This window comes from Cydia fagiglandana, chromosome 16 (genome assembly GCF_963556715.1).
Source record: "Cydia fagiglandana chromosome 16, ilCydFagi1.1, whole genome shotgun sequence".
Lineage (NCBI taxonomy): Eukaryota > Metazoa > Arthropoda > Insecta > Lepidoptera > Tortricidae > Cydia > Cydia fagiglandana.
Genome location: NC_085947.1, coordinates 13,612,204 through 13,638,726, shown reverse-complemented (window position 1 = coordinate 13,638,726; position 26,523 = coordinate 13,612,204). Strand labels below are relative to the sequence as shown.

The 26,523-nt window shown below is 37.9% G+C and overlaps 1 protein-coding gene across 1 annotated transcript in view; it reads right to left on the bottom strand.

Annotated features, from left to right (window-relative positions):
• Positions 1 to 783: 783 nt before the first annotated feature.
• Positions 784 to 26,523, bottom strand: part of LOC134672117 (probable beta-hexosaminidase fdl) — a 183,678-nt gene continuing 157,938 nt past the window's right edge. Inside the window, exons 4-5 of the mRNA XM_063530031.1 lie at positions 6,683 to 6,869; positions 784 to 5,394 (exon numbers count right to left, since the gene is read on the bottom strand). Coding sequence (XP_063386101.1) covers positions 3,651 to 5,394; positions 6,683 to 6,855 — 1,917 coding nt within the window. The 5' untranslated portion in view covers positions 6,856 to 6,869 and the 3' untranslated portion in view covers positions 784 to 3,650. The remainder of the gene's footprint in view (positions 5,395 to 6,682; positions 6,870 to 26,523) is intronic.

The following is a 26,523-nucleotide window of genomic DNA, read 5'->3' as shown; positions in this document are numbered from 1 at the left end:
AAAATAGTTGAGCACAGACACGAACCAATGTCCATTGTAAAAAGCGAGACCGCAGGCCGAGCTTGGCGCAGCGAGGCCAAAGGCTAAGCTGAAGTAGAGGAGATGTGGAACACAAACCAACCAATGGCAAATTGAGGTAAAAAGTGAGGCTGAACGTCGAGCATTCCTAGGAAAAAATGGGGACACGTTCGTCTTCTTTCTTTTTTTTTCTTTTAATCAATAGTCCTCGTGATTCTGAGTCGAAATAACCCAAAAGTTGATGGTTGTTCAAAAAAAAGTAAACCATTCTTCCTGAAAACCCCATTATTATATTACCTACAATTTTAGAACAGGTACGCAGAATACGCCCCGTATACTGTAACGCAGCGGTCGGCAACCTTTTAGCAGCCAAGGGCCACATAGCAGCTAACGAAGTGGACGCGGGCCGCACTTTGTTAGTATTATGACTTTATCAGACATTGTCGTTTGTCAATAATACATACAAAATAGCCAGGGAGGCTCGCGGGCCGCTGGTTTCCGATCGCTGCTGTAACGTATTGCTTCAATTTTATTACAGTATTTCATTAATTTAAAGAATGGATCGAAAAAAAAAAACAATAACAAAGCACACTAATTATTATAAGAATAAAACAATTACCCATGAATTTTGACCCTATGGAACAAAATTTTATTTGGTTCGCGCTGAGCCGCCGGGGCCCCCTAGCCGCGGCGGGGCCCCCTAGCCGAGGCGGGGCCCCTAGGCAGTTGCCTACTTTGACTTAGGGTTAATCCGGCCCTGAGAATGACAACATACAACTTGGCAAAAAAACAGTAGAAATTAAAACGTGGCAACACTGTAGTGTCGTCCCGTTTTCTTATACAAATTGGTTTGAAAGGGACGACACTACGATGTTGCCACTTTTTAATTTCTACTCTTTTTTGCAAAGCTGTAACAATAAAACTTGGCCACTATCTGTCTTGCCACGTCTGCGTATATTTCGATAAACAAAGTAGGTATCTCATACATAATTAAATATAATATTTCCATTCGAGATCTTAAACCAATATAAGACCTACATAAAGTAAAGCATCGAATTAAAACACCAATAACCGCAGTTATGCCAAGTAAAAAAATATTTACGAAATTACCATAATAAATGAAATTTCATTCAAAAAACTTATTTACTTAATCAATTTCATAAATAATATCGACTTTCCAGAATATCCCAAAAATAAATAAATTCTATGCTTCGAATATGGTTTTAAATTATTAATAACAAAATTATTTACTTCAGGTAACACCCACTAAACGCTTCAGTTTATATAAATAGCTACTCTAGTTTTGTACATGGTATAAATTATTACCTATCGATAATTTATGTTATTATGAGAACACACAAATATGCAATATTGGCATAATATTCTCTTGTCACCGCAACATATCCCCCAGCAGTCCACTGTCACTCAACTATGATCCAAAAACTCTAATGATTATTATACCTATTAGTAGTTTCGAACCCAGTATATATAGTTGTTAGATTTTTAGCTGGCCCCGAACGGCTAGTCCTTTGTCTATTGTTAATTAAAAGTATTAAAACCGCACGTGCCATCTGCAAAAAAGGATCATATAAGATCTAATTGGCATCAGAGCGCGCTGAGCGCGGGCTAGTCCAACGATAAAAAAAACAATGTATGTGCGCTTTCCGATAACGCGCCTTTGTTTTAGGCTGGTTCTGTAGCGCTCGACTCGACGGCACTCAGTAACCGTAGAGGGACCACACAAGTGGCATATTAATTTCCATAATATTCCATTTAATTATGAATCTTATTGCAATTTTCATAGGAGTTGTAATTCAATAACCGGATGTGACTTATGCAGGTAGTAGCACGCGCCGTTCTACTTAACAATAGAAAAAGGATTTGCCGTTCGGGGACAGCTACGAATCTAACGACTATATCTACAGCTTGCTAGGTATAAGGTCTCCATCGACTAAACTTAAATAATCGTCAAAAATCGGTTATTATTGTTAGAAATGTATCAATTTGGATCATGATTATGTGACAATAATATTTACTCGTACTTTTTACTATGTTTTCAAAGGAGTAATGAGTACTTAAGGTCCAAAAACGTGAACACATTAGACGTCGACTGATCCACCCGTGTGACGTAATTGACAACCATTCTTACACCATCTAATGAGTAGGTAGGTACGTTTTGGCAATTTGAATACACATTTTGGCTTATAAGCTTATTTTTGATAGCGTAATAAGATCCGTTTTCAGCTAACAGCTGGGACAATTTCGCCCAAAGGTGTAATTACGTCTGAAAAGTGTGGGCATTTGTATCTAGGGCAGACGCTGTTTCACCTATGGATGAAATTTCCCCGACTGAACAAATGTTTTAGACAAAATCAAAAGCTACGGAATCTCTAAGTTTGCCTAGTCAATATTAAAAGCAACCAACTTATACTCTGTATCTTTAGGTATTTAAATAATTCAAAATATATTCAAAGAATCAGCTTTAGTTAGATACACAAGGAACTTATCGATTACTACCTCTAGATGGTTAAGAAAATCCATGGCTCTTTCCAAGTTGGTTCGGGACTTACTAGGGCACTAGGCAAACTTAGCATTGCTGGAAAATAGGAGCTAGCAGAGCTTACGGCATATAACGCAGCCGTAGGTACAAATACAACATAGACGTTAAATTGCCCTCGTGTATTTCATTTAAATGTATTTATTTAACATAAGTTTGCGTCTGGCAAAAAGAGGCAAACTTAGATAAATTTAAAATATGTACCATTTGTTAAGCGACATTAACGTATCAACTTTTATTTAACACCAATACAAAGATCTAATTTTCAACGATTATTGACCTACCTATTTGATTATGTAACTATATTGCTAAGGTTATCTACTTACCCTAAGGTTATTATGTACAAAAAGCGGCCTCGCTGAACTGTAACCTAGTGATGTGCCGTGCAAACTTCCCGGGAACAAGGAATATTCCCATATGTGAAATTCCTGGGAAATTTCCCGGTGTTCCCGGGAATATTCCCCAAACAGGGGAATATTGAAACAGATTAAGCGTATTACAATTTCAATAAAAGCTAGCTATAACGACAAGTAACTGCGTTTAGTAAAATAAAGTAGCCAAAAACCGTAAAATGCAAAGTGGCTTCCCAAAAAAAACTTGGAAAGTGGATTTGCTTACAACATTCGACACTTTGGATATTTAAAAAAAATATGGCATCACTTTAAGCCCCCGATGTTTACGTAGGCGGATGAGATACAGTTTATGTTTTAAAAAAAATTTAAGATGCTAAGTGTTGCCTGAATTTCTGATAATAAAATAGTATATCTATGCGCCATTTCAAAATGCCCTTACTTTCCCTTCATATGGGAATTTTCCCGGGAAGTGCACATCACTACTCTAACCTGCATATTTCATCATAACCTAAACCCTACCTTGCTTGTATAGTAAAACAAAACATATAAGCCTGATCGTGACTATAGAAGTCAGTTTACATGATTTCATTAGAATCATAAGCCATCAACGGCGTTAAAATTGTAGTCAAACTGTTTGTGGCATCGTCGGGTAGATACTCGTATAACAACGTAATAGTCGAGGCATTGACTAAGATATCGCAATAGTCGCACGTCGGCACTAGCTAGAGGCACGCGTGAGGGTTCTGGGTACACCAGCGGGGCCATAGCGGTGCCGCGTTCACCCCCCGAGCCACCATGCGCGAGCGCTGCGTGTCTAACCGTAGGTATACATCAGCTTCTGCCCCTGCGCCGCGGTCTGACCACAATCGTTCAGCGAGCGCTGACGTTCTCGGCCACACTCGCGGGTCTAAGCCGCCTGGTCCCAGTTGCTCAGTCCATTGACACGCCGCCCCGCCCTCTATCCGCCACGGTAGCACCTGCTCGCCGGCACTAGACACCCCTCCTCCTCCGCCCTCCTCCATCCACGGCCGGTGCTCGTATACCTGCTGCCACGAACGGTACGGCCCGCAGTGCCCGTCAGAACTGTCTCGCCAAGATCCGAACCCGCAGTCTAAGTACCATGCGTCCACGTGCGATATAACTGAGCGGAAACCTGCATCTAACACCGCACGGGATTCGGGCCATCGCGACGCTCCCCACACTTGCACGCCGATATGTTTCGAGTCTAACCGCTCTAAATAAGGCGAGCGTGTTAACCGAGAAGACCAAAGCAATGTCAATTCTGGTGCTTTGCCTTTATTGGCTTTCTCCAGCGCAAAGTAAGCCCGTCGGGTGAACTCAAGCCATAATTCCATTGGGTCTGAGTCGTTAAAGTGCTGCGACCAGCAGCGTTCTGATACCTCATCTCCGCCAAGATGGAAGATATCGTCTACCCCAGTCAATGAGATAATTTCTGCATAGATCTTCTCTAGTAAATCATAAACGTGTGGGTTTTTAGGGTTAAGCTGACCGCACGGCGGTTCTCCGCAGTAAACGCTCCACGGTTCGGCTTCAACACAGTACGCGAGCTGGCCGAGCCCAGCGCTGGTACCCCAACTCCAGGCCCGTCCCACATGCGCTGGGGTGTCTACTTCTAATAAAACTCTTACACCGCGTAGGCGCGCCCGCCGAACTACCGCTCGTATCTGATCAGTGGTATATATCGCTCCTGCACCATATGCGCCGTGCGCTGCCAGCTGAGGCGCACTTTCAAGTTGGAGTGGGAACGCTTGCGAATCACTAGCGTGCCAATGGAAAGTGTTCAGCTTATTTGCGCCCATAGCATCTATTGTGCGAAGCAACTCACTGACAGGGAAAAAGTTTCGGGCAGTGTCTAACAAAAATCCTCTAAATTTAAACCTTGGTGCGTCATCTATCACAGCTGCTGTCAAAATAAGTAGTGATCCGGCGTAAGGATCGGCCCAGATTAGTTGCGAAAGCGTTTCGAAGCCATGTCTTGCGCCGCAGAAAGATTGCGCTGTGACATTTGCTACAAGCTCTTGCCTATCAAAGCCTAAAGAGAGCTTGTAGCTTTCGTCAGTGTCTAATCGAAGACGTGGGTCGCCAGAGCCATTGACGAAGACCCTTACGCGTACTGCGCGCGGTGTACCTACATCGTTTCGACGCGAGTTACTGACGCTTCGCTCAAGATTTCTCATATCCTCCTTTGTTAACGCGAACGCGGCGTTTAGATGATCGGTGACGTCAGGCGATGGGGATGCGACTACATGAAGTGAGAGGGAGTCAGCACGGACAGGGACAGCGCCTGTCGCCAGACTGACGGGCCCGGTGGGCTGTGGCCACAGCTGCGTCGACGCGCAGAGCATGTTGCATGTTACTAGCGACTGTAGGACAGTCGTCTCTGATACCAGCATGCGCTCGCATCGGTCGTTTCTGCAGATCCAACTCCACTGTGGTTCACCGCCTCTGAAAATTTAAAAACAAAAATAACATACCTGCTGAATTAATCCAACTCTTGCAGAATTTAAATCATCAGTAATAGTAAGGGTTTATAGGCTTTTACTGTAGTCACAGTAACAATAACCGAAATATACCTATGCAAAAGTTCTATGTTCTAGTCGTTGAGTAACTAATTTTGTCTGCCAGTCTCACTTTCATACTAATTAAAATAGATCTTAAACAGTTGCCCACTTTATCCATTAATATTTCTTTAACCAATAGGATAGGAGCATTCTTTACGCTTCTATAGGGTATTTTCCTACTAGTCAAATCACTTTCCTACTAGTTACTTTTTTAGATCCCTCAAAAGGATTTGCTAATATGGAATTTATATGAAACATTACATCGTGACGTCACGGTCAAATCACCTACTTTTTATGTTTCTATCCGATTTATTAAATAGAGTTTGTGTTTAAAAATAACTCCTATCTGTGTTTTTCTCATAATTATCTGGTGCTTTATTTCATGCAAGGTGTAAAATAATTTATTTTAAATACAGTATTATATTACCCTAATATTTCACCTTGACAACTTCGTCAATCACATATTGGAGAATTAAACAATAATAAACATGTTAGCTGCGGATGAGTTAAAGACTTAAGACAATCGGGTACTTCTCACCACGAGGTGAAATGAAATTCCACTCTTAGGCCCACTGCACCATTCCAACCCGGGGTTCAACAGTTAAACCTGTAGTTACCATGGTTACCAGTACAATTTGACATTAAGATAATGGTTTGACCGCTTAACCATGGGTTAGTGGAATGGTGCAAGTGGCCCTGACAGTTAATACATGATAATACTAACGTGTACAAAGCATGCAGCGGCCTGTGTGTGTTCTCGTCACTTTGCTGCCGCCAATAGAGCAGGGCAGCGGCGGTGCAGGCGGCGGCAGCGAGCAGCAGCAGCGCGCGCCGCAGCCGCCCCACGCCGGCGAAGTGACATGATAATACTAACGTGTACAAAGCATGCAGCGGCCTGTGTGTGTTCTCGTCACTCTGCTGCCGCCAATAGAGCAGGGCAGCGGCGGTGCAGGCGGCGGCAGCGAGCAGCAGCAGCGCGCGCCGCAGCCGCCCCACGCCGGCGAGTTACATGATAATACTAACGTGTACAAAGCATGCAGCGGCCTGTGTGTGTTCTCGTCACTCTGCTGCCGCCAATAGAGCAGGGCAGCGGCGGTGCAGGCGGCGGCAGCGAGCAGCAGCAGCGCGCGCCGCAGCCGCCCCACGCCGGCGAGTTACATGATAATACTAACGTGTACAAAGCATGCAGCGGCCTGTGTGTGTTCTCGTCACTCTGCTGCCGCCAATAGAGCAGGGCAGCGGCGGTGCAGGCGGCGGCAGCGAGCAGCAGCAGCGCGCGCCGCAGCCGCCCCACGCCGGCGAAGTGCCGCCCCACCCCCAGCAGGCTCACCGTGTCCCACGACATCTTCAGAGCTGCGGCTGAAAAGAGATAGAACACTTTTAGTATGTAAATTCACCACACGGGAATGTAACAACATTAAGGTTTCTAGCTAAATTAGATATTCCATAAGTATTTATATAAAATTAAAGCCCGTGAACATGTAATACAAAAACTAGACCTCCAAACATATAGCAAAATTTATCATATATAACGTATATACAAGGTGTTACACCAGCCACTGAAAGTGGGATGGGCACACGTTGTATAGGTCATATTACTGAGCAACTTTTGCTATGGAACCAACCCGAAATCGCGGAAAAAAAATTGACTCTCCCATACATTTTGGCTGGCTGATGTTGATATCTTCTATGGGAGTGACAATTTTTTGATCGCAATTTCGGGGTTAGTCCCATAGTAAAAGATGCTCAGTATGTCTTATACAACGAGTACTCACCCCACTTTCAGTGGCTGATGTAACGCGTTGTATACAATTTTTATTAATAATTTCAATTTTGTTTCAAAATATATAGTCTCTATATAAGTATCATATTAATTCCATTCATGAATGTAAATCATTCATTAATTCATGCCACACCCGATTCGGTCGATCAACTAAATCCAAGCCTAAATGGAATGTCAACTCCGAAATTGGCGTCGTTACTCACTCACGCTCTATTTGTTCGCTAACCGAAACAAAATCATTCGAGTTACACCACTGTCCAATCGCGAAAACAATATAGGATAGATTGATCAGGCCAAATTTAATTTCCAATCACTATTACGATCTTAAATAGTATAAGCAGCATCAAAAGTTAACGTATAACTATGCGTCAAAAGTGTCGTCTACCATTCTCTAAAAGCTTAACAAAAGAAGACATGCCGTGATTCTTCTCACTTGAATGTCTTATCGGAAGTCACCAGTAACATGCTGAGATGGGGCCATTTCGTGGCACTTTAATCTTATTTTGTGTTTTCCTTGATATCATGTATTGTCATCCTGAGGGTCGTGAAGTTGGAATCTCGACACAATGCGAATTTTAATTCGTTTGTGCTGAGCGTTCCGACTGAACATCTAGCGACTAGCGACCTTCACCAAGGAGGATTTTTTGGCCGAAGGGTGTCAAGTTTCGGCGGTTCGCGGCCGGCTCCCTGACACTGCGGAGTTGCGTAATGCATCGCAGCCATAATGTGTTTTGAAATGTTTAGGTTTAAAATATATTTTTATGATATATATGCTAGTTTTAAGGTATTTATGTATGGGGCACTAGTTGCCTGAAATAAAGATTTTCATTCATTCATTGTCTCGTTTGTTTGCGCTTACGAATAAATTATATTCTGTATGACTGTATTATACATGGCACATGATTTATTTTATACCTCTATTCTTAAATCTGTCAGTCACATCATACATGACTTGTAGACCAATTCCATAACGTCCAGCTCAGAAATAACCTGTAAGGTAGACAGACTAACAGAGATAGAACAAACATGTTAGGAAAAGGTTAAACAACTGTCTAGCTAGTGTCTATCCGAATCTTGGCTGGTTCATTCGTTTTTAAATTCTATGTATTTTTGGCCCACCAATGAAGATTGGAGCTGGTAATAACAGAACAAACCAGAGAATAATAGTACCTAAAAAAAAAAAATTAAAAGATAAACATAAACAAATCATTTTATTCGGGCCAAATAAACCCAATTTCTATATGTTTTTCCTTGTGCCAAACTGCAGGACAGTTTGTTGGCAAAAAAACAAAGGAGTTTCTTTCTTATCGGTGCCACAAAAAGATATGCGTTTAAACAAATGCACACTGCATTTAGATAATTGTTTTACAAGTGCACTGCCACGTTGAAGTACGCTTACATGTTTTTAGAGTAAACATGTCTAGTGCTTGCAAAATAAAAGTACCTACTTATGTTTAATTTTACTCAAGACAAAGCATATGAACGAAATGTATATTATGTGACGCTGACGACTGTGGCTTTATTCTCACCGAAAAATAAAGTCTCTCTACCTCAGGGCTCGGAACCGGCATTGAAATACCTAATAATATCGTTCCCAAACCGTTATATTATTTAGTTCGTTAAAAAACCGGCTAATAGATGGAACGCGAAATAAAAAAATACGTTCTCTCTCCTAACCGGTAAGAAGAGGGAACTGAATTTTATGGTTCGCAAGGAACGATATAATACCGGTTACTCTTGGCTTTCGGAGACTTTCGGTTAAACTCGTTGTCGTACGTGAAAGAGCATAGCAATACGTACTCGTTCTATCGCGCTTCGATATTTTTTTTTTTTTTTTTTATTATGCATGGGTTTACTCATGGCCACAGACTTATTTTTAATTTAACCGATTAATTTCGTTTCACAAAACCTAAATCAGTATCACAATTCTTTAACCGGTAACCGCAAACTGAATCAAAAACATTTTCATTCCCGGGTGAATGAACGAAACCGGTTTAAAAAATAAAACGGTTTCCGAGCCCTGCTTTACCTATCTCACCTACTATCAGTTTGTTTTTACTCTATACCAAGCGTCGGCAATCTATTTGTAAGTGAGACGAGCTAAAAGCTAGCTTTTAGGTCACTACGTCTTCGCTTTATTACTCTGCCACTGAAAGCGTTTGGGACCTTTTAATTTTATTTCCGAACTTGGAAATTGATTGCAATGCTCGTTAGGTAATTTGTTTTTTCGCTAGTCAGCTGTACCAATATCTTTGTTTGCAGGAAAAATGTCTTGAGCTTTTCAAAGCATTTCTTTTGTCATTAATTTTGCATACTGTTATGTCGACACTCGGAAAAGGTGATACAATATTATAAAATTACGTTAACACTAGTAAATTAAATTCCCTTTTTCTGTACTAAAATATTTGTTTGGTCGTTTTTTGAGCTGGTAAAACATTCGCCACTTATATACTCCTTACATTTATTAGATTTTTTTTAAAGCTTGTTCACGTTCTTAGGCTTATTTAAATGGTACCTGCTTACTTTAATACAGTGTTTAGAACAGATTACAGTAGAAAGCGCTTAATACGATTTCCCACGTAACACGACATTTTACACTTGCATTTTGTTTTCATACATTTTTTCATCTCAGTTGATACGCTTTCCCACTTGAGACCCTTAATTTTCCTTTCCTTCGACCACCTTAGATTTTAAATCATAAGTTAAAACAATCAAAAATGTGTTCCGTTCCTCCGTTCACTTATTTCGCTACTTCTAAAATAGGAAAGCAAGCACATACTACACTCCGAACCAAACTACTGTCTTGAGTGGTAAATACGCGAAAGAGGTTGAATCTTTTATCAGTCCTCGCAATGAGGCAGAAATAGCTTTCATTAAGACCGCCAATTTATTCAGATGTCGTGCTTATGAAAAATTATCGGGTGCTTATTACACGGTTGTGCTTAGAGTGATGGAGAGGACTTGCTAAATCTTGATGAGTAATAAGCATGAGGCTTATTAGTTGTTATGATGACAAAAAGACAGAAATGAGACAAGAATTTGCCACAATCATGCAGCCCCCGAATATTAAAAATACAAAAAATACAGGCGGAGCCAAAATTGCTGGATATTTTTTAATGTTACTGCGGGAAAGAATAAAGGCGACTTTTTGGAATAAATCAATAACTAAGGAGTAGATATGAAGTTACGGTAAAACATATAAAACTGATGCTAGCTAGTGCACTTTACTGCACACACCATAAAATGTCTTATCTCTAGAAATAAATGATTCTATCTTATATTGAAGAACATCTCAAGGAATTAAAACGACTTCTTTCAATCAATACAGACAGCTAACAAGCAACATTTTCTCACATGCATAATGCAATTTTTCCTTTAAGCGAATTCTATTAAATCTTGGCAAGCATTAATACGACGGATCCATATTCAGTAGCAAGATACCGTTCGGTTCAACCTTTGCAATTGGTTTAAGTGGGTTCGCGACTGCGAACTTGCATATTTGATCGTCGACCCTCCAACTCCAATGCACTCGACAAATTTAAAACTGTATTAAACAAACCAATGTATACTTTGCTGCTTTAGGCATAGGACGGTGCGAGTGCAAACGATATCCTGGCTAAGGGCCGGCACGATCTGTATAATGGGAATATAATATGACCATTATGCGGTTTTAAAGGATAATTTTCCGTACGTAGTCCTATTGAATTTGATTACTGGGAGTCCTGACTGCAGACGCTTGTCCGACAGTTTTACAACTCAGAAAGATATAGAAAAATATAATTTTCAATTTGTCTGGGTACTATTGTATGACTTTAATGTGAGTAGATGGTAGATACTTAATTTAGCTATTCGGCAAAGAATAAAACGTCGTATAGGACCCTGCGTAAATATCTAAACATAACAAAAATGAAAACTTGAATCAGGCGTGGCTCACTCCGGAATTTCGTCGCTTTGCTACAGGTAGCTAAAAGTACATCCGTTCGAACCCAATTTTGGGGTTTGCCATAAGCCGCGCGTGGTGCTGTCGCCACCTAGCGGCCATATCTGTGCTGATCGTGGCAGACACGTTTTGTTAGAGAGTGAGTTTTCTGTACCTAGTACTATTATTTATTCTGTGCTTGAATAGTGAGTAATTTGGTCTTCCAAAAAGCACTGGGCCAGCGATGCCAGCGTAAGTGTCAATTTTATAGATTATTTATTCTATCCTCGTTTATGTATACATCAATACAAATACAAATAAAGAATATGAATATGAGAGATAACCAGCAGTAGGCATGTGTAAGAAGTGAAGAATGTCCAAATAGTTAATTTCATTCTTCATACTTAATAGAGTTAATACTATGTAAGTTAGGTATGCTTTTTAAGACCGTACAATAAGTACAACAAAGGCAAAAATATTGAAAACAGGTATAACAAAGAAGTTTATACCTATAAGGATCTAATCATTTTATTAAAACAACGGTATGTGTAATCAAAATACATTTATTTGGCACAATGAATATAACCTCTCTGAACTTGACTAACCATAATTCAGACACATACTATAATTATTATCTCGGGTTCTCACAAAACAAAACGAACTGACCTGCTCACAATTCAAATACCTTACCATTTTTAATATATATTGATCGACCGTCATCGTCGAACGTCACCCCACGACTGACTACGAATGATCGTTCAATATTCAAGATGGAGGGATCGCTCACGTGACCATTCACGTGATCGATCATTACAAATACTTTTTAAAGTATAGTCACTTAACTTATTTAATCTATAAAAATGTATTATAAGTACTAAAAATCTATATAAACCACACAGTATCCTAACAGCTCGGCCATCCTGCTAGAGCAAGTCCCTTTGCTCATCTACAATTACCATTCGGTTAAATGTTAGATTTACTGGTTTTATAACAGTATATTACTAATTAAAGTATATATTAACTAAGCTATACGAATTTATATGGTCACTTTATTTATTATCATTCATTTAATTATTTTTAATTAACTCATTGAACAACGTCATCAAAGCCTAATCAATAGCACTTATTATATAACTTAAAATAATCTAACAACATAGTTAGGACATTTTAGGATTTCTATTAGTACACCTAATTAAAGATTCAAACTTACGATAGTACAATATTAACTAAAAATTAACAATTTATCTAAATTAACTATATTCTAGATCATAGACTAACAGCCATGTGAAGTAGCCATGATGATTACTCAGACCCATTTGGACTTTCGGTCTCGACACTGCCAAATTCAGAACTACTTACTTACCATGATTGTTATCAAACACAACCAAGATATTAATTTATTTATCGCAATTATGTTTTCATAACGATGGTTGCCCTTTTCCGTGTTAGTGGTGTATCTTCGACTGCTAAGTAGTCGAAGATATCTAATCGTTCGGAAGGCATCTAATAATCCTATACGGTCCCTGGTATTTGCTACCCAATTTTGATTTACCACCACTCGGCATTTCTCTCCTAACGCTCACTAGGTCTGTGATTAATCTAACGGGTGCTCCAAAATAGCTCATGTGGTCGCGGAAGACCTTCACCGTTGTTGAGGTCTTTATATTTCGAACATACTTGATGTTAACGAATTTAGTAAAGCTGTTTATTATAACAAGGAGATAATCACCGTGAGGGTCTCTAGTTCAAATGAATGCGAACGTTGCTTATCTGGTGTAGTTTTTCGGCTAAAGTATACGAGACTGGCTTAAAAGGGTCTTCATCACTTTTTGAAGTAAGATTTCAGCAACAGTATCCATAATTTCCTTGTATTCAATCTTAATTTTTTTTTTGTGTGACCTCAGTGCTTATAATTATAATTTCTTCAATAAAGATCCTATTCCCCTTATAGGTTATCTTTATTGTTTTTGCTCAATGAGCATGAATGAACTTGCACTACATTAACCTACTAACACGAGATACCTAAGATACAAGTATCGAGTTACTTGGTTTAGGTATTGATATAAAATATATTAAAAAGCCAGTTACAATTTTTAGCTTGCAAGATTTGATGTTTTATGTTAACTTTTTTTTTTAACCATGTTTGTCTATCTACAGTGTTTGAGTACTATTCAAGCGTATTAAGATCGTTATAATTTTTTTTAATAAACGAAATGAAATAAATTTTACCTCATCTTATCTTGGCTTGTCTTAATTAAGCTTCTAACTCTTTAGTGACCCATCTATACACAAACTGCCGCTGCACTTATTACCCGTAATCACCTGTACATGTATAATTTCACGAGAAGCTATTGTTACGTGTGTTTGAACTTTCAAGAACAACATGTCAAGAGCAATTTCAGTTGTCTAGGTTCATCTCTTTTTTTTTTTTTTTTAGTTAACTTGTCGTCAGTCTTATTAGCAGCGTCTAGCAGAACGGATATCTTGTAACGTGATCTTCTACTATCATTACATCAACTTATTTTATTCCTGTACAGTCACGTTAACTTTAAAAAAATCTTACCTAATTATTGCTTTATGCGGCCAGTTACACCTACCTTTTACAGGCAGGTTGCTAGTGTCATAAGTTAAATTTAATTTATTCGCACCGGTTTTCTATTTAGAGTTAACGCACTACCCAATACCCATACTGACAGAACACAAAAGATTTGTATGTAATTTTTTTTTTCAGGATATTGATAATAGTTATATTTGGAATTGCTTCTCTACTGCTACAGAACACTGGAAGATGACCTAGCTTGCCGCAGGTCCACTGTCTTTTTTTTACAATTATGACAAACAATTTTATTAGAGGATTACTCCGATTGTTTTATAAGAGCGCGGCGCGCTCATTCTTTCTTCCGTGGTTTTATAGTATGGTCATCTAACTATTTCCTATCTTGTCCCTGCTTATCAGATTTCTCACTTATTTCTCTGTTAAACCCCACCTTAACTGTTTCTAAATACGTATGAATCTCTTCAGGTTCACGAAAGCCAGCAGCTTGGGCACCTACTTGTACAGCACGGTCATCTATACCATCTAACAAGCAGTCAACAACAGCTTTCCAACCCTGAATACTACATCTGTTTAGTAAATTAACTTTGTCATAGTAATAGTGCTCAAGTGAATGGATATTGCTTATAGCTTTCTTGGAGAGCATAGTTGTTAAAAGTTCACAACATGGGAATGATTCTACAAGTTTATTTTTCTACTCCGACCACGTGCAGAGGACAGTGCTGAGACCTCGGTACGAAGATTTAGTAGGGCCTGTAAGTTTCGGAAGCATAAAATGTATAATGTCTTTCTCTGTCCATCCGTAAATCTCAGCGCTCCTCTACTTTGTAAGCCATATAAGAATGATTTGATTTTTTTTTTCTATATAGGACCGAACTCGGCAAGAACATTATCTAACGAGAATCCAGAAGATAAATTGCCTTTCATATATTTTATGGTGTCCAGAAATTTACTTATAACATTTTCACCAGATTCGGATACCTAGTTTACTTATGCTATCACGCCGTTAACTAAGACTATGTTTGGGAAAATCTTTGACACGATCGACGCTTGGAGAGTGAAAGTATATATAAACTTTTATGCGATAGTCATTATCAGAACTGTATTATAAATATAGCGCCTCTTTCTCTCCATGCGTCCATACCGTCTTGGGACTCACATGATGTCGTGGATGCTTATAATTATCCTCATTGTCTTCATAAGAGGAACTCCGCGACCTCCGCAATTTCCGTCGGGCTCGTGCGTCCACATATGGTGACGTGCTTCTACTGCGCGGAATGTGGCTCGACGGCCCAGCACCGTGGTAATCTCTAACAGATTTCTCATGCGCGTGAAATCGCGATCATATTCTTCATCATGCAGCAAGTGTTTGCGGCTTTGCCTACTTTCAGGCTCCCTTCCGCTCTCTCACTTGGCATGGCAAATGATTTACGCGTTGGACGTTCCCGAATCTCACATTCGTTGACGTCCACTTCTGTGACATTAAGATCTGTGCTTTGATTCTCTCTGCACCCACCATCGCTGACCTTATCGTCATTTACTGTCCATGTACGTACTGACTAAATAAGAACATTTTGTAATACCATGGCTACAATAAACGATTATGATTATGATTACGTCCATCACTGGAACTTTTAGGCACGTATTTAACCGGTCATCTAATTAATTGAATATGGGTAGTTTAAAAAATAGAAATGGGTACTAAATTTAATACAACAAAAGGGGGCCTTAAAATATATTAATATGAGTTGTATTTTAATGCTGTTACAGCTTTTAGTTTACTTTTAGGCAGGTATCAAATATTTATTTGGCAACTGGAGACCATTTTGTGAAGCACACTACTATATTGGAGACCATTTATGTAGCACATTTAAAAAAGAAAAGAAAATGGCTATGTATTAATTCAAAAATGAAGTTCGTTAGAAATATTTTGTTTGGTTACTACCTTTACACTGGATACACAGTCAACCTAACATGCTCCTCCTCGCTTCGCTCGTCGTCGCACCTATTTTCTGATTCTGGCAGAATACAGTGGTAACTATTGAAATAAGTAATTAAAAACTGAAAGACCTAATGGTACAATGGACGTTAGGTGTTTCATGATTAGGGATTTCGACTATAAGTATATCGCTTTACAATATTTTAGTTATTATTTTAGACGCCAACCAATCACTTAAAAGTTCCCTATATTTTTTTTTGTTGGATCGATTTTGCTGCCATTTTTTTTAAATAATTATCATGGTTATATTTGAGACTAATATAAATTTATTGGCTCTAAACTATTAAAATAAAATGAAAGTTCCTGTTTAATAATAAGGCAAAATTATATTTGTGCGGTTAATTATTGCTGCTCATTCCAATTTTTAACCGTCCTTACAAACATTTCGAATGTTGTAGCGTCACCTTTCACTATATGGTTAAATATGATTAGAATAGTTACACGTTGTTATTTTAAAAGAGCTCTAACAGCTGATATAGCATCTTAATCAGTTAAGTTTTTATTATTAACGTTCTTACACGATTTAACCCCGTAATATTAGCATTTCCAACAGGTTCTAACAACCCGGAATATTATCATCCCTGGCAATTTATTAAATTTCACTAAGTTCAGGAAGTTGTCAGGGGCCTAAAATATCTTTACAGGTCGGTTCTCATGAGGCTCTACACAATATGAAAAGATTTGAAGTTATAACATGTTTCAGCTGCTTTCAGTAGCCTGAAATATCGTTTCAGGTCGTTTCTAATGAAGCTCTACTCAATATCAAAACATTTGAAATTTTCACAAGTTTCAGTCGCTTTCAGCAGCCTGAAATATCGTTTCAGGTCATTTCTAATGAAGCTCTACACAATATCAAAACATTTGAAATTTACACAAGTTTCAGTCGCTTTCAGCAGGCTAAAATATCGTATCAGGTCATTTCTAATGAAGCTCTACACAATATCAAAACATTTGAAATTTACACAAGTTTCAGTCGCTTTCAGCAGGCTGAAATATCGTTACAGGTCCTTTTGAATGAGGCTCTACGTAATGTAAAAGAATTGAAACTTTTACGAATTTCAGTTATTTACATCAACCAGACATATTTCAGGCAGTTTCTAATAATGATCTACACTGTATCAAAAATTCTAAATTTTCATCAATTATCAGTGTTTTTCAGCAGCCTGAAGTGACGTCGCAGGGCGCGTCTAAACGGTTTCATTATTTATTTTATAAAAAATGTTTTTAAATCACAAAACACCATCATCATGGTTACATTAAAATTTCATTAACCATATGATTTACGAAGTATTTAAGGATTTATTTCTTCATTTACCAAATCGTTTAGTTTCTTTATACTAGTAATTTGGTCATTATTTGAATAAACAACTATTATGAATATGATGATGATGATGATAATGATGTTGATGATGTCCTCCCAGACGTATCCGTCGACGGCGACACCCGGACAAATCAGTATCAGGTATTCATACCTGATTATGAATATATTGCCGTATTCGAACTTCAAGATATTCACAAGAGACGACAACACGTACTCGATCCATTCTAGATACATTATAGTTCAGATATCAACCAGTTCTCCCTTGCAGCGCAATTCGGGCAACCAATGTCACTTTTACGTTAGATAGAGTAAGATATATATTAGATGTGAATTGGATCTCTAAGTCATATCCCGTGGAAATCGTTCAAGAGTATCTCCAGAATCGCGCAAATGTCAAATTTGACAGGTTAGATCTTAGACATATCGTTATTGTATCTTGGCGATGTCTAAAAGATATCCAACAGATGTCCATTTCAAAATCCGAATCGGGCCCTTAGACTTGTTCACATGAATGTAACACGAGCAAACTCAAACTCAATGTAATTCAAAGAATAAAAGAAAAACGAAAACGGGAAGTTGTATTGCATTACCTTATTAGCACATCATCACGCATCTAGTTTTAGGCAAATCGTGGAAATATAATATATATTTACAAGTACCTACACTAAGATAACAATAAACACTTAGTTGCGAACCAATCAAAACATTATTAAATCTGACCGTCGCAATTGAAATTCATCGTATAGGTAATAAAGTAAATAGGTATTTAATAGAAAGCAACACTCAACCTTAGGTATTGGAAATTATAGTTACCTACCTTTGTAGTGTAAAACTTGTAACTGTTGTTTTTATTTTTGTCAAAACAGCTCAGACAAGCATACGTTTTAACGTATGCATGCACTCGTTTCGTAGTATATTTCTCACATTAAACAAGTTTGAGATCACGAAGTCAGAACGACTCTTATGATGTTATTAAATTACATTATTTTATTATTTAGTTTACATCCCTAGTTGTATTAAGCTATCATCATTTAAGTGTGAGCACGAACCTCACACTTTAAAAAAAAATGACTAGTCAAAATAAGTGGTCAACAAAAACAATGATTATCATTTAATTGTTACGAGTATGTGTCATTATTGTATTCATTGTGCCAAGGCCGATTAATTAACTTTTGCAGGCGGGATAAACGAGTGATTTGTAAAAATACTCGCCCATCCTCACTTCTGAGATATAAGGATCTAATCATTTTATTAAAACAACGGTATGTGTAATCAAAATACATTTATTTGGCACAATGAATATAACCTCTCTGAACTTGACTAACCATAATTCAGACACATACTATAATTATTATCTCGGGTTCTCACAAAACAAAACGAACTGACCTGCTCACAATTCAAATACCTTACCATTTTTAATATATATTGATCGACCGTCATCGTCGAACGTCACCCCACGACTGACTACGAATGATCGTTCAATATTCAAGATGGAGGGATCGCTCACGTGACCATTCACGTGATCGATCATTACAAATACTTTTTAAAGTATAGTCACTTAACTTATTTAATCTATAAAAATGTATTATAAGTACTAAAAATCTATATAAACCACACAGTATCCTAACAATACCTTATTCTTGAATACCTGGCTGGGCTGGAAAGTTAGCAGGGCCCTATAAAGTATGCACAGCTGGCAAGTTCCCAGCCGGTGACGCGACGGTGCAATATTTATGCGGCATTGTATAGGTAAGTGGGCGATTCTATGAGCTACTTAAACTAATAACGGATTCAATTAAATAAGTTTTTGTCAAATAATTCATTTGTGATACAAACTTTTAATACCTACATGACTCAGTCCTACGTATAGAGCATTAACTTAATAAAAATATTAGGCTATTTCGGGGTTTTGATAAAAACCGGTTCCGGGCCTTTAATGGATGTTCGATGGATTGCATTAAATTAGCAATTGCGTTGAAATATCTATATGTTATCACAATTAGTAGTTTTCTCTCTAAGTAGGTAAATAAATATATCTAATACTCAAATAATGCTAGTGTGGTCACTCTTAAATATTTTTTTTCCATTTAAGTCCTACTATCGCCGCAACATGACATTTCTCGCCAATGTTTATCCAACATTAACCTCGTAAACCCCCGTATTTGTACAAGTACAAATTAAATGTACCAAATTCAAAAGCGTATAAATTGGCTTGGGTCTGACGAGGTTAATAATGGAAGACAATAGTTCGTCGACTGTAAGAATGGCCCTCGCGGTTACTGTGGGTAAGGTATGTGTGACATGATCGATAGACTATCATTTATTTACTGTTTAAGACGATGTTGAGGAGGGACCGAGTTTAATGGGTTAATTTGTGGCCCTTAGTGCTCACAAGGTCGTTAAATTAAACAAATTGAAAATATTAATCGTTTTTAAATTGCGCTACTACGAAGTCGAGACTAAAGACAGACTTCTATAGAATGTTTATCGTTTAGGCAAGTATACATACTTGTACACAACGAGTAACAATATTTTAATTGTATAAATATAATGAGAATGACGCCATCAAACTGAACAGCTGTTGTAACCTGCTTGTAACTAACTACGACAAGATGTTAATAGTATTTCTCTCATTATATACTTACCTAAATATTATTTGATATTAAGTAGTTGCAATGCATCATAATTTAATATCAAATAAAGACTATATTTTTAAAATCGAAATGCGCCTAAATCCTTATAGGGACCGCGCGCGTTGGAGGGTCTGCCATCTTGTGGCCTGAATCGGAAACCTATGTGCACATTGCCAAAACAAGCGATACTATCTACCGTTCTCGTCGGTACGTTTCCTTGTGCATAGTTGGTTCTGCCATCTTGTGAGCTACATTGGAAGCATAAACGACACGTTTACGCCTCGCGCCAAAAATCTGACGGCCCCTATGCTACCCCTACCTATAGTTCATGCTCGGGGCCTGTAATAATTATCATAGTCAGCTTATGCATGTAATGTACATTCAACTACTGGGCGGCACAGGCCTCCTCTTCTTGTAAAACGTTTGGGCTAGTCATAACGATGAATTCCATCATAGATGTAGGTATGTAAGTTTCTCCACGATATTTTTGTTCACCAAGCAACTGGTAAATATCAAATGAACGTGAAGACAACGAGTATTGCAAAATTTAAACTTTCGCGAAACGGTGTTGACCTACATGAATATGAATTGCATTCTGCAGTGCATTTTTACATGCAACATGGCTGTACTTATTAATATTTGAATAGAATTTGGCAATAAGACTGGGACAGGTTTATTGATACTTAAATTCGAGCCATAATGTTTCTATTGTAATAGCGTATTTGGCTACTAGTCAAATCAGTTTCTTTTTTCAAACTGTCAAAACGATTTTGCTACTATGGAATTTATATGAAACACTGGCATGTGCCGTCACGATCAATTACCTACTCCTTATAGTTTTATACGGGTATTAAAATTGAAATTGTGTCTAAAAATAACTGGTGTTTATGTTTATCTGTTAATCTTCTGGTGCTTTATTTCATCCATGGAGTGAAATAATTTATATTAAATACAGTCAAATACCCTATTGTTAAAAAAGATAAGTATTACTACCCAGGTAACACAAGACGAGACAATACTTTTAGCGCTACAGGTCGCTAAAAACGCCGCTAGGTGGCATTAAAAATGTACGACAAGTGCCGAAGAACTTTAGTTCATCGGTTTGAAACTTAAATTAGACTGGCACTGTTAAGTTTAATTAATACATTTTCAGTTCCCCATGTTGAACTAAGTATAAAGTAGTTTCGAATACTTGAAGGAAAACTGAAATAGGTAAAATAACCCCTTTAATAAGTAGGTACACCAGGGCTCGGAACCGGTTTTTTTAAACCCGAAATAGCCCAATATTTTTAGTTATTTTATGTTTTTTTCCGTAGGATTGAATGTACTTAAGTAACAACTTCGTATTATTAGATTGTCTGATTAAAAGAAACAAAGAACGAAAAAAAACGTAGTAATACCTGTATTTTTTGTACGAATTGAAAACCGGTTTCTAGCCTTGAGGTACACAATGTCATGATAATATTTCTTTTCTATCACGATTCCTCGCGCCTTTGCCTACGCAAGTATAATGGACTCACTGTGCTAAATATCTCTATCTATATTAAAATCAGATTTCTGTTTCGCTCTGTTGCCTTTATCTGAATCTCATCACATTTGCCGTAAGTAATCACACTTACACTGGTGTTTACGAAGACAGTACCAGATATAATATTTAAAGAGGATTAAATTTTGCATTTGCAAATATGTACAGTATATAACATGATCTGATTTATCCTATATAATTCAATACGTAGTGTTTTCCTGAGTATTTAGAATTTCCATGTTCTTAGGATGTTGTTGGAGTAAACTTACTGGTTTTGATTCAGGTAATTTTGTAGGACTAAGATGGTCGGCTCCTTATCATTTGTCACCATGCCTGTCACGTTCTAACTAATATGTAAGTGCAAAAGTGACGCATGGCATGACAGGTGATAAAAATGCGACCATGATACCGCTTCTGGTCTGGAGACAACGAAATTCGATTCAATACTAAAACAATAGGTAAACATTTACGTATAAGTGAGATTTGCATCTGAAGGTGCCTGCCGTCGTTCATAATTTAAACCTATATTAATGCAATCAAGATACATTAAAAGGTTGATATACCTACGTATATTGTCAATGTCACACTGCATTAAGTGTTTGCGAATGCTCATTCATACTTCTCACATTTTTAGATTTGTCTATAATGTTAATAATACTTAGTTTTTACACACACAAAAACACGAAAGAAATTTCAAGTTTCCTTTAGCAAAGGTGAAGTATTTCGAGTCAACTATTTCACACAAGTTTTCGGCACCCGACAGTTCAGGTTTGTTATAAGTTTTCTTTGCCGTGAGAAGTTAGTTTAAGTTATTTGATTCCCTTATATGTTGAACACGAAAAATCGCTTTGAGATGAAAAAGTACAGGGTACCATACATTAAATATAAATAAATAACTACGTGAATGGTTATTCGAAAACCAAAAACTAGGTATATTTCATATTTAAAAATCAATACTTAATCTAACCTCCATCACTTACCATAAAACTAATCTACATATAACTAATAATATTCCGAGTTATTATTATTAACATATAACTAATAATATTCGAAAACTATCATCACATGGTAACAGTATGTTCAATGGAACCTTCACCTTTGGGACGTTTCTTCAATATATTGGTCTGGAAAGGGAACGCAAACCGGTTTAAAATTGTATGAAAAACCGGTTAGCAATCGATTATTAACAGAAATTTCATACAAATAAAAACCGGTTTGCATTCCCTAGTAAGGAAGTAAGTAAGAATACCTATATACTTACCTAAATGTCTATCGAACGACACATTTAGTTGCCGCTCGTTATACAATATTTAAGTAGTACGTTTGAAGACTTAGAAGAACTATGGCTTCATTCAATTTACGCAAAGCCGTATTAAAATTAGTTAATTAACCTTAGTAAGTAAGTACCTAAGGAAGGAAAGGAGGACGGTATAAATATTACTTCTCCGATTCTAAGTTCGGTTTTGCGAGCCATATACGTGCTCATCAGAGGAATTTGTAAAGGTCGCCGTTGTCGGACACGACATGGAGGACTATATATATATACTTCTCCGATACTTACGTAATGGGAATGCTCTTGTACATTGTTGATCTGTGGGATTTAGATATACTTATAAGGTTCTTAGACGGTGCGAGAACACGCATGCGCGTTTCATTACATTGCGGTATTTGATTGGTCGGCTGAATTGGATGTAACCAATAGTCATCTATAACTAAAATCGCATACGACTTGGCGCGCCGTCTAAATCAGCCCTAAGTGTCGCGACTTGGTAGGCAACTAGGCACTGTCAGAAATGCTATATTAGTTTACTGTGGGGTTCCCCCAGGGGGCCGTCATGGCACCTTCCAATGTATTCAGAGTCAACGAGCTTTAAGTGCCTGCCTCAGGTTCAAAGGTCGTTGAACTGTTGTATCTTCTGTGCCTTTTATTCGCCAACGCAACACCCACAACTGAAAGCATTGTTCATCAAAAAAACTGACTTTCTATCAGTAACTCGACATAAAAATAGGTACAACTCTGTCTCAGTAAGTAGAAATATTTTAACCCAGGATTTATATTACAACTAATATCATTCGCTTGCCCTTATTCCATTCACTTAGCGTCAGCGCAGCGTGTTTCTTTCATACTTCTCTGTCGGCCGTCATCTCCTTCAGACGTGTTCGATTCATCTCATCTCTCACACAGTCCATCGTCCTTTTCTTTATAGTACAGTCATTATATCCAAAAAACCGACCCTACCCGTGAATAATTAGTTCTTGGATTTTTTTTTCGTAGGTCCCTCGGGGAGGTCACTGGGAGTGTAAATTCAAAAAGTAGGCTTAATCAGGCTCCTGCGTATATTCGAAAAATGGTTTTTTTCCAAAGAAACGGTTTTTCTTCAATAACTCGGCCATTTTTGATTTTACAGTAAAACCGTAAGGACAAAAACTGTAGGAAATTTGATTCTCTACAAGTTAGTCCAGTCATTATATCCAAAAAACCGACCCTTCCCATGAATAATCAGTTCTTGGATTTTTTTTTCGTACGTCCCTCGGGGGAATCACTGGGAGTGTAAATTCAAAAAGTAGACTGAATCAGGGTCCTGTGTATATTCGAAAAACGGTTTTTCTTGAATAACTCGGTCATTTTTGATTTTACAGTAAATCCGTGAGGACAAAAATTGTTCAGAATTTGATTCTCTACAACTTCGTTTCCCTTCATTTATGCCGTAAAGCGTGGAACATAGGAGATAATGATAATATTTTGAATTTGTCGCGTTTTTCAGGTTTAATTTCTAAAATATCGATTTTGGGGGAAAGAAGGTGGGAACCAAAATTGTTCAGAATTTGATTCTCTACAAGTTTAGTCCTCTTCATTTATGTCGTAAAGTTGAAAATAAACGAGATGTTGAAAATATTTTGAATTTGTCGCTTTTTTCAAATTTTATTTCCAAACTATCGATCCTAGAAGAAAAATTGTGAGGACCAAACTTGTAGAGAATCAAATTTTCTAAAATTTTTGTGCTCACGGTTTTACTGTAAAATCAAAAATGACCGAGTTATTCAAGAAAAACCGTTTTTGGAATATACACAGGACCCTGATTCAGTCTACTTTTTGAATTTACACTCCCAGTGATTCCCCCGAGGGACGTACAAAAAAAAATCCAAGAACTGATTATTCACGGGAAGGGTCGGTTTTTTGGATATAATGACTGGACTAACTTGTAGAGAATCAAATTTCCTACAATTTTTGTCCTTACGGTTTTACTGTAAAATCAAAAATGGCCGAGTTATTGAAGAAAAACCGTTTTTTTTGGAAAAAAACCATTTTTTGAATATACGCAGGAGCCTGATTAAGCCTACTTTTTGAATTTACACTCCCAGTGACCCCCCCGAGGGACCTACGAAAAAAAAATCCAAGAACTAATTATTCACGGGTCAAAATCTATAATGACTGTACTATTAGTAATATCTTTATCGTCACATGACCTTCATCCCTCTCGATTTATATTACTATACCTATTGCTAGTTGCTACATGCCGTCTATAGAATTGAAAACTGACTATTAAGATTAAAAAAATAGTTTTTGGCAAATATTTCATTTTTGGTACAAGCTCTTATCGCTGACTGTACTTTTCTTTCCACAGGCAATGAATACTTTTTTATTTATTTATTTATTTATTTATAGGTTCACCAACAGTTATTACATTGAAGCTTACATCTATACAAACAATGACAACATGCTGAATGTATAACTAATTACTGGTAAACACCACATGCAAGTAATTAAAAAAAGCAAAGTCAACAACAGAGCCGGCACATTTAAACACCTTATTATTGTAGAATAAGGAGCAAAGCCCAACCATGATAATACTCATCGAGACAATTCTAAAAACCCCAAACAGAATTAGGTTTCGTTGTTTTATCACAGAGTTCCTATGGCCACCTCTGGTCTCCATCATCAGATCAGCTCGATGACACCATAATATTGCATTGTCACCCGACTTACGTATGTATGTAAAATTTCAACTCAATCGGAAACCGGGAAGTGGATTAAATTTAACTTGCAAGATTTGATTACAGACAACGGTCAGGTGAAACTAAATAAAAGCTTGTAATAAGCAGGTGATGAGGCGTGAAGAAGCGCAGTACCGAGAAAAGTGGCGGTATTTAGTGTCGGAGGCCTCATTTTGGGTCAAGGCGGAGTAAATTTAAGTAAGTAGGCGCACATCATTAGAATCAAAAGAGTTTTCATTATCATCATATCAGCCAGAGGACGTCCACTGCTGGACATAGGCCTCCCCCAAAGAGTGCCACAATGACCGGTCTTGCGCCACCCGCATCCAGCGGACTCCGGCGACCTCACTCCACCTTGTGGGGCGTCTACCCACGCTGCGCCTTCCGGTACGTGGTCGTCACTCGAGAAAGAGTTTTGGCTTCTTTTAAAATAGGCTCGAACACCCTTCGGGAACGGAACTCTAAAAATAAACCCAGTAACGTAACAAGAAAAAGGTGACCCGGTTAACTCGGTGACTTTCTGACTTTAAATGGTATTCACATTTAACTCTAAACTTTTACAGTACTTTCATTCTGCAGCCTAGAATCGATTGCCGCGAAGTCGGAAACTATGTCAAAAAAGACGTCACGGTCGTCACGTTTTAATTAATGCTGTTTGTGTTTATCCAAGAAGGACGTAGGTGCCTTATTGTGAAAGGTTGTCATTAAAGCGCTACTAGCATACAGACGCATTAAGTAGCATTTCGTATTGACATAGAATAGACTAAATGGTACGTTAGCCTGAATTTTTAATCTAAAATAAACCTTATTTTGTTGAAATAAACTTCACGAAGAATCACTTATGTGTACGACTCACATCAAGCGGTCGGAGCCGTGGCGCTTCATACTAAACTCAAAGGAATTTGAACTTTAAATACATTAGTTACATTACATTTTTAATTGGCAACGCTGTACGGCAGCGTATGACGCGACTTGGCGGCTTGGGGGTTACTGAGGGCCTACCGTGAAACACGTTCGACGTGTTGCCTCTCTGTTTCACTTGTAAATTCGTACGTAAGTGTGTCAGGGAGGCAACAAGTCGAACATGGTTCGCGGTAGGCCCTCTGAAAACATCGAAATTCGTTAGAGATGAACATATGTACATATACTATCATCGTATTTCGATTTTTGCTGTACCCGTTCTGCTACTATTGTATAGATAGACGGATTCTAGTAAGACGTAGTAATTGTTTGGGACATAGAACCTTTAGTTAAGGTGGTGCCCACCAATGGGCCACGTGGCC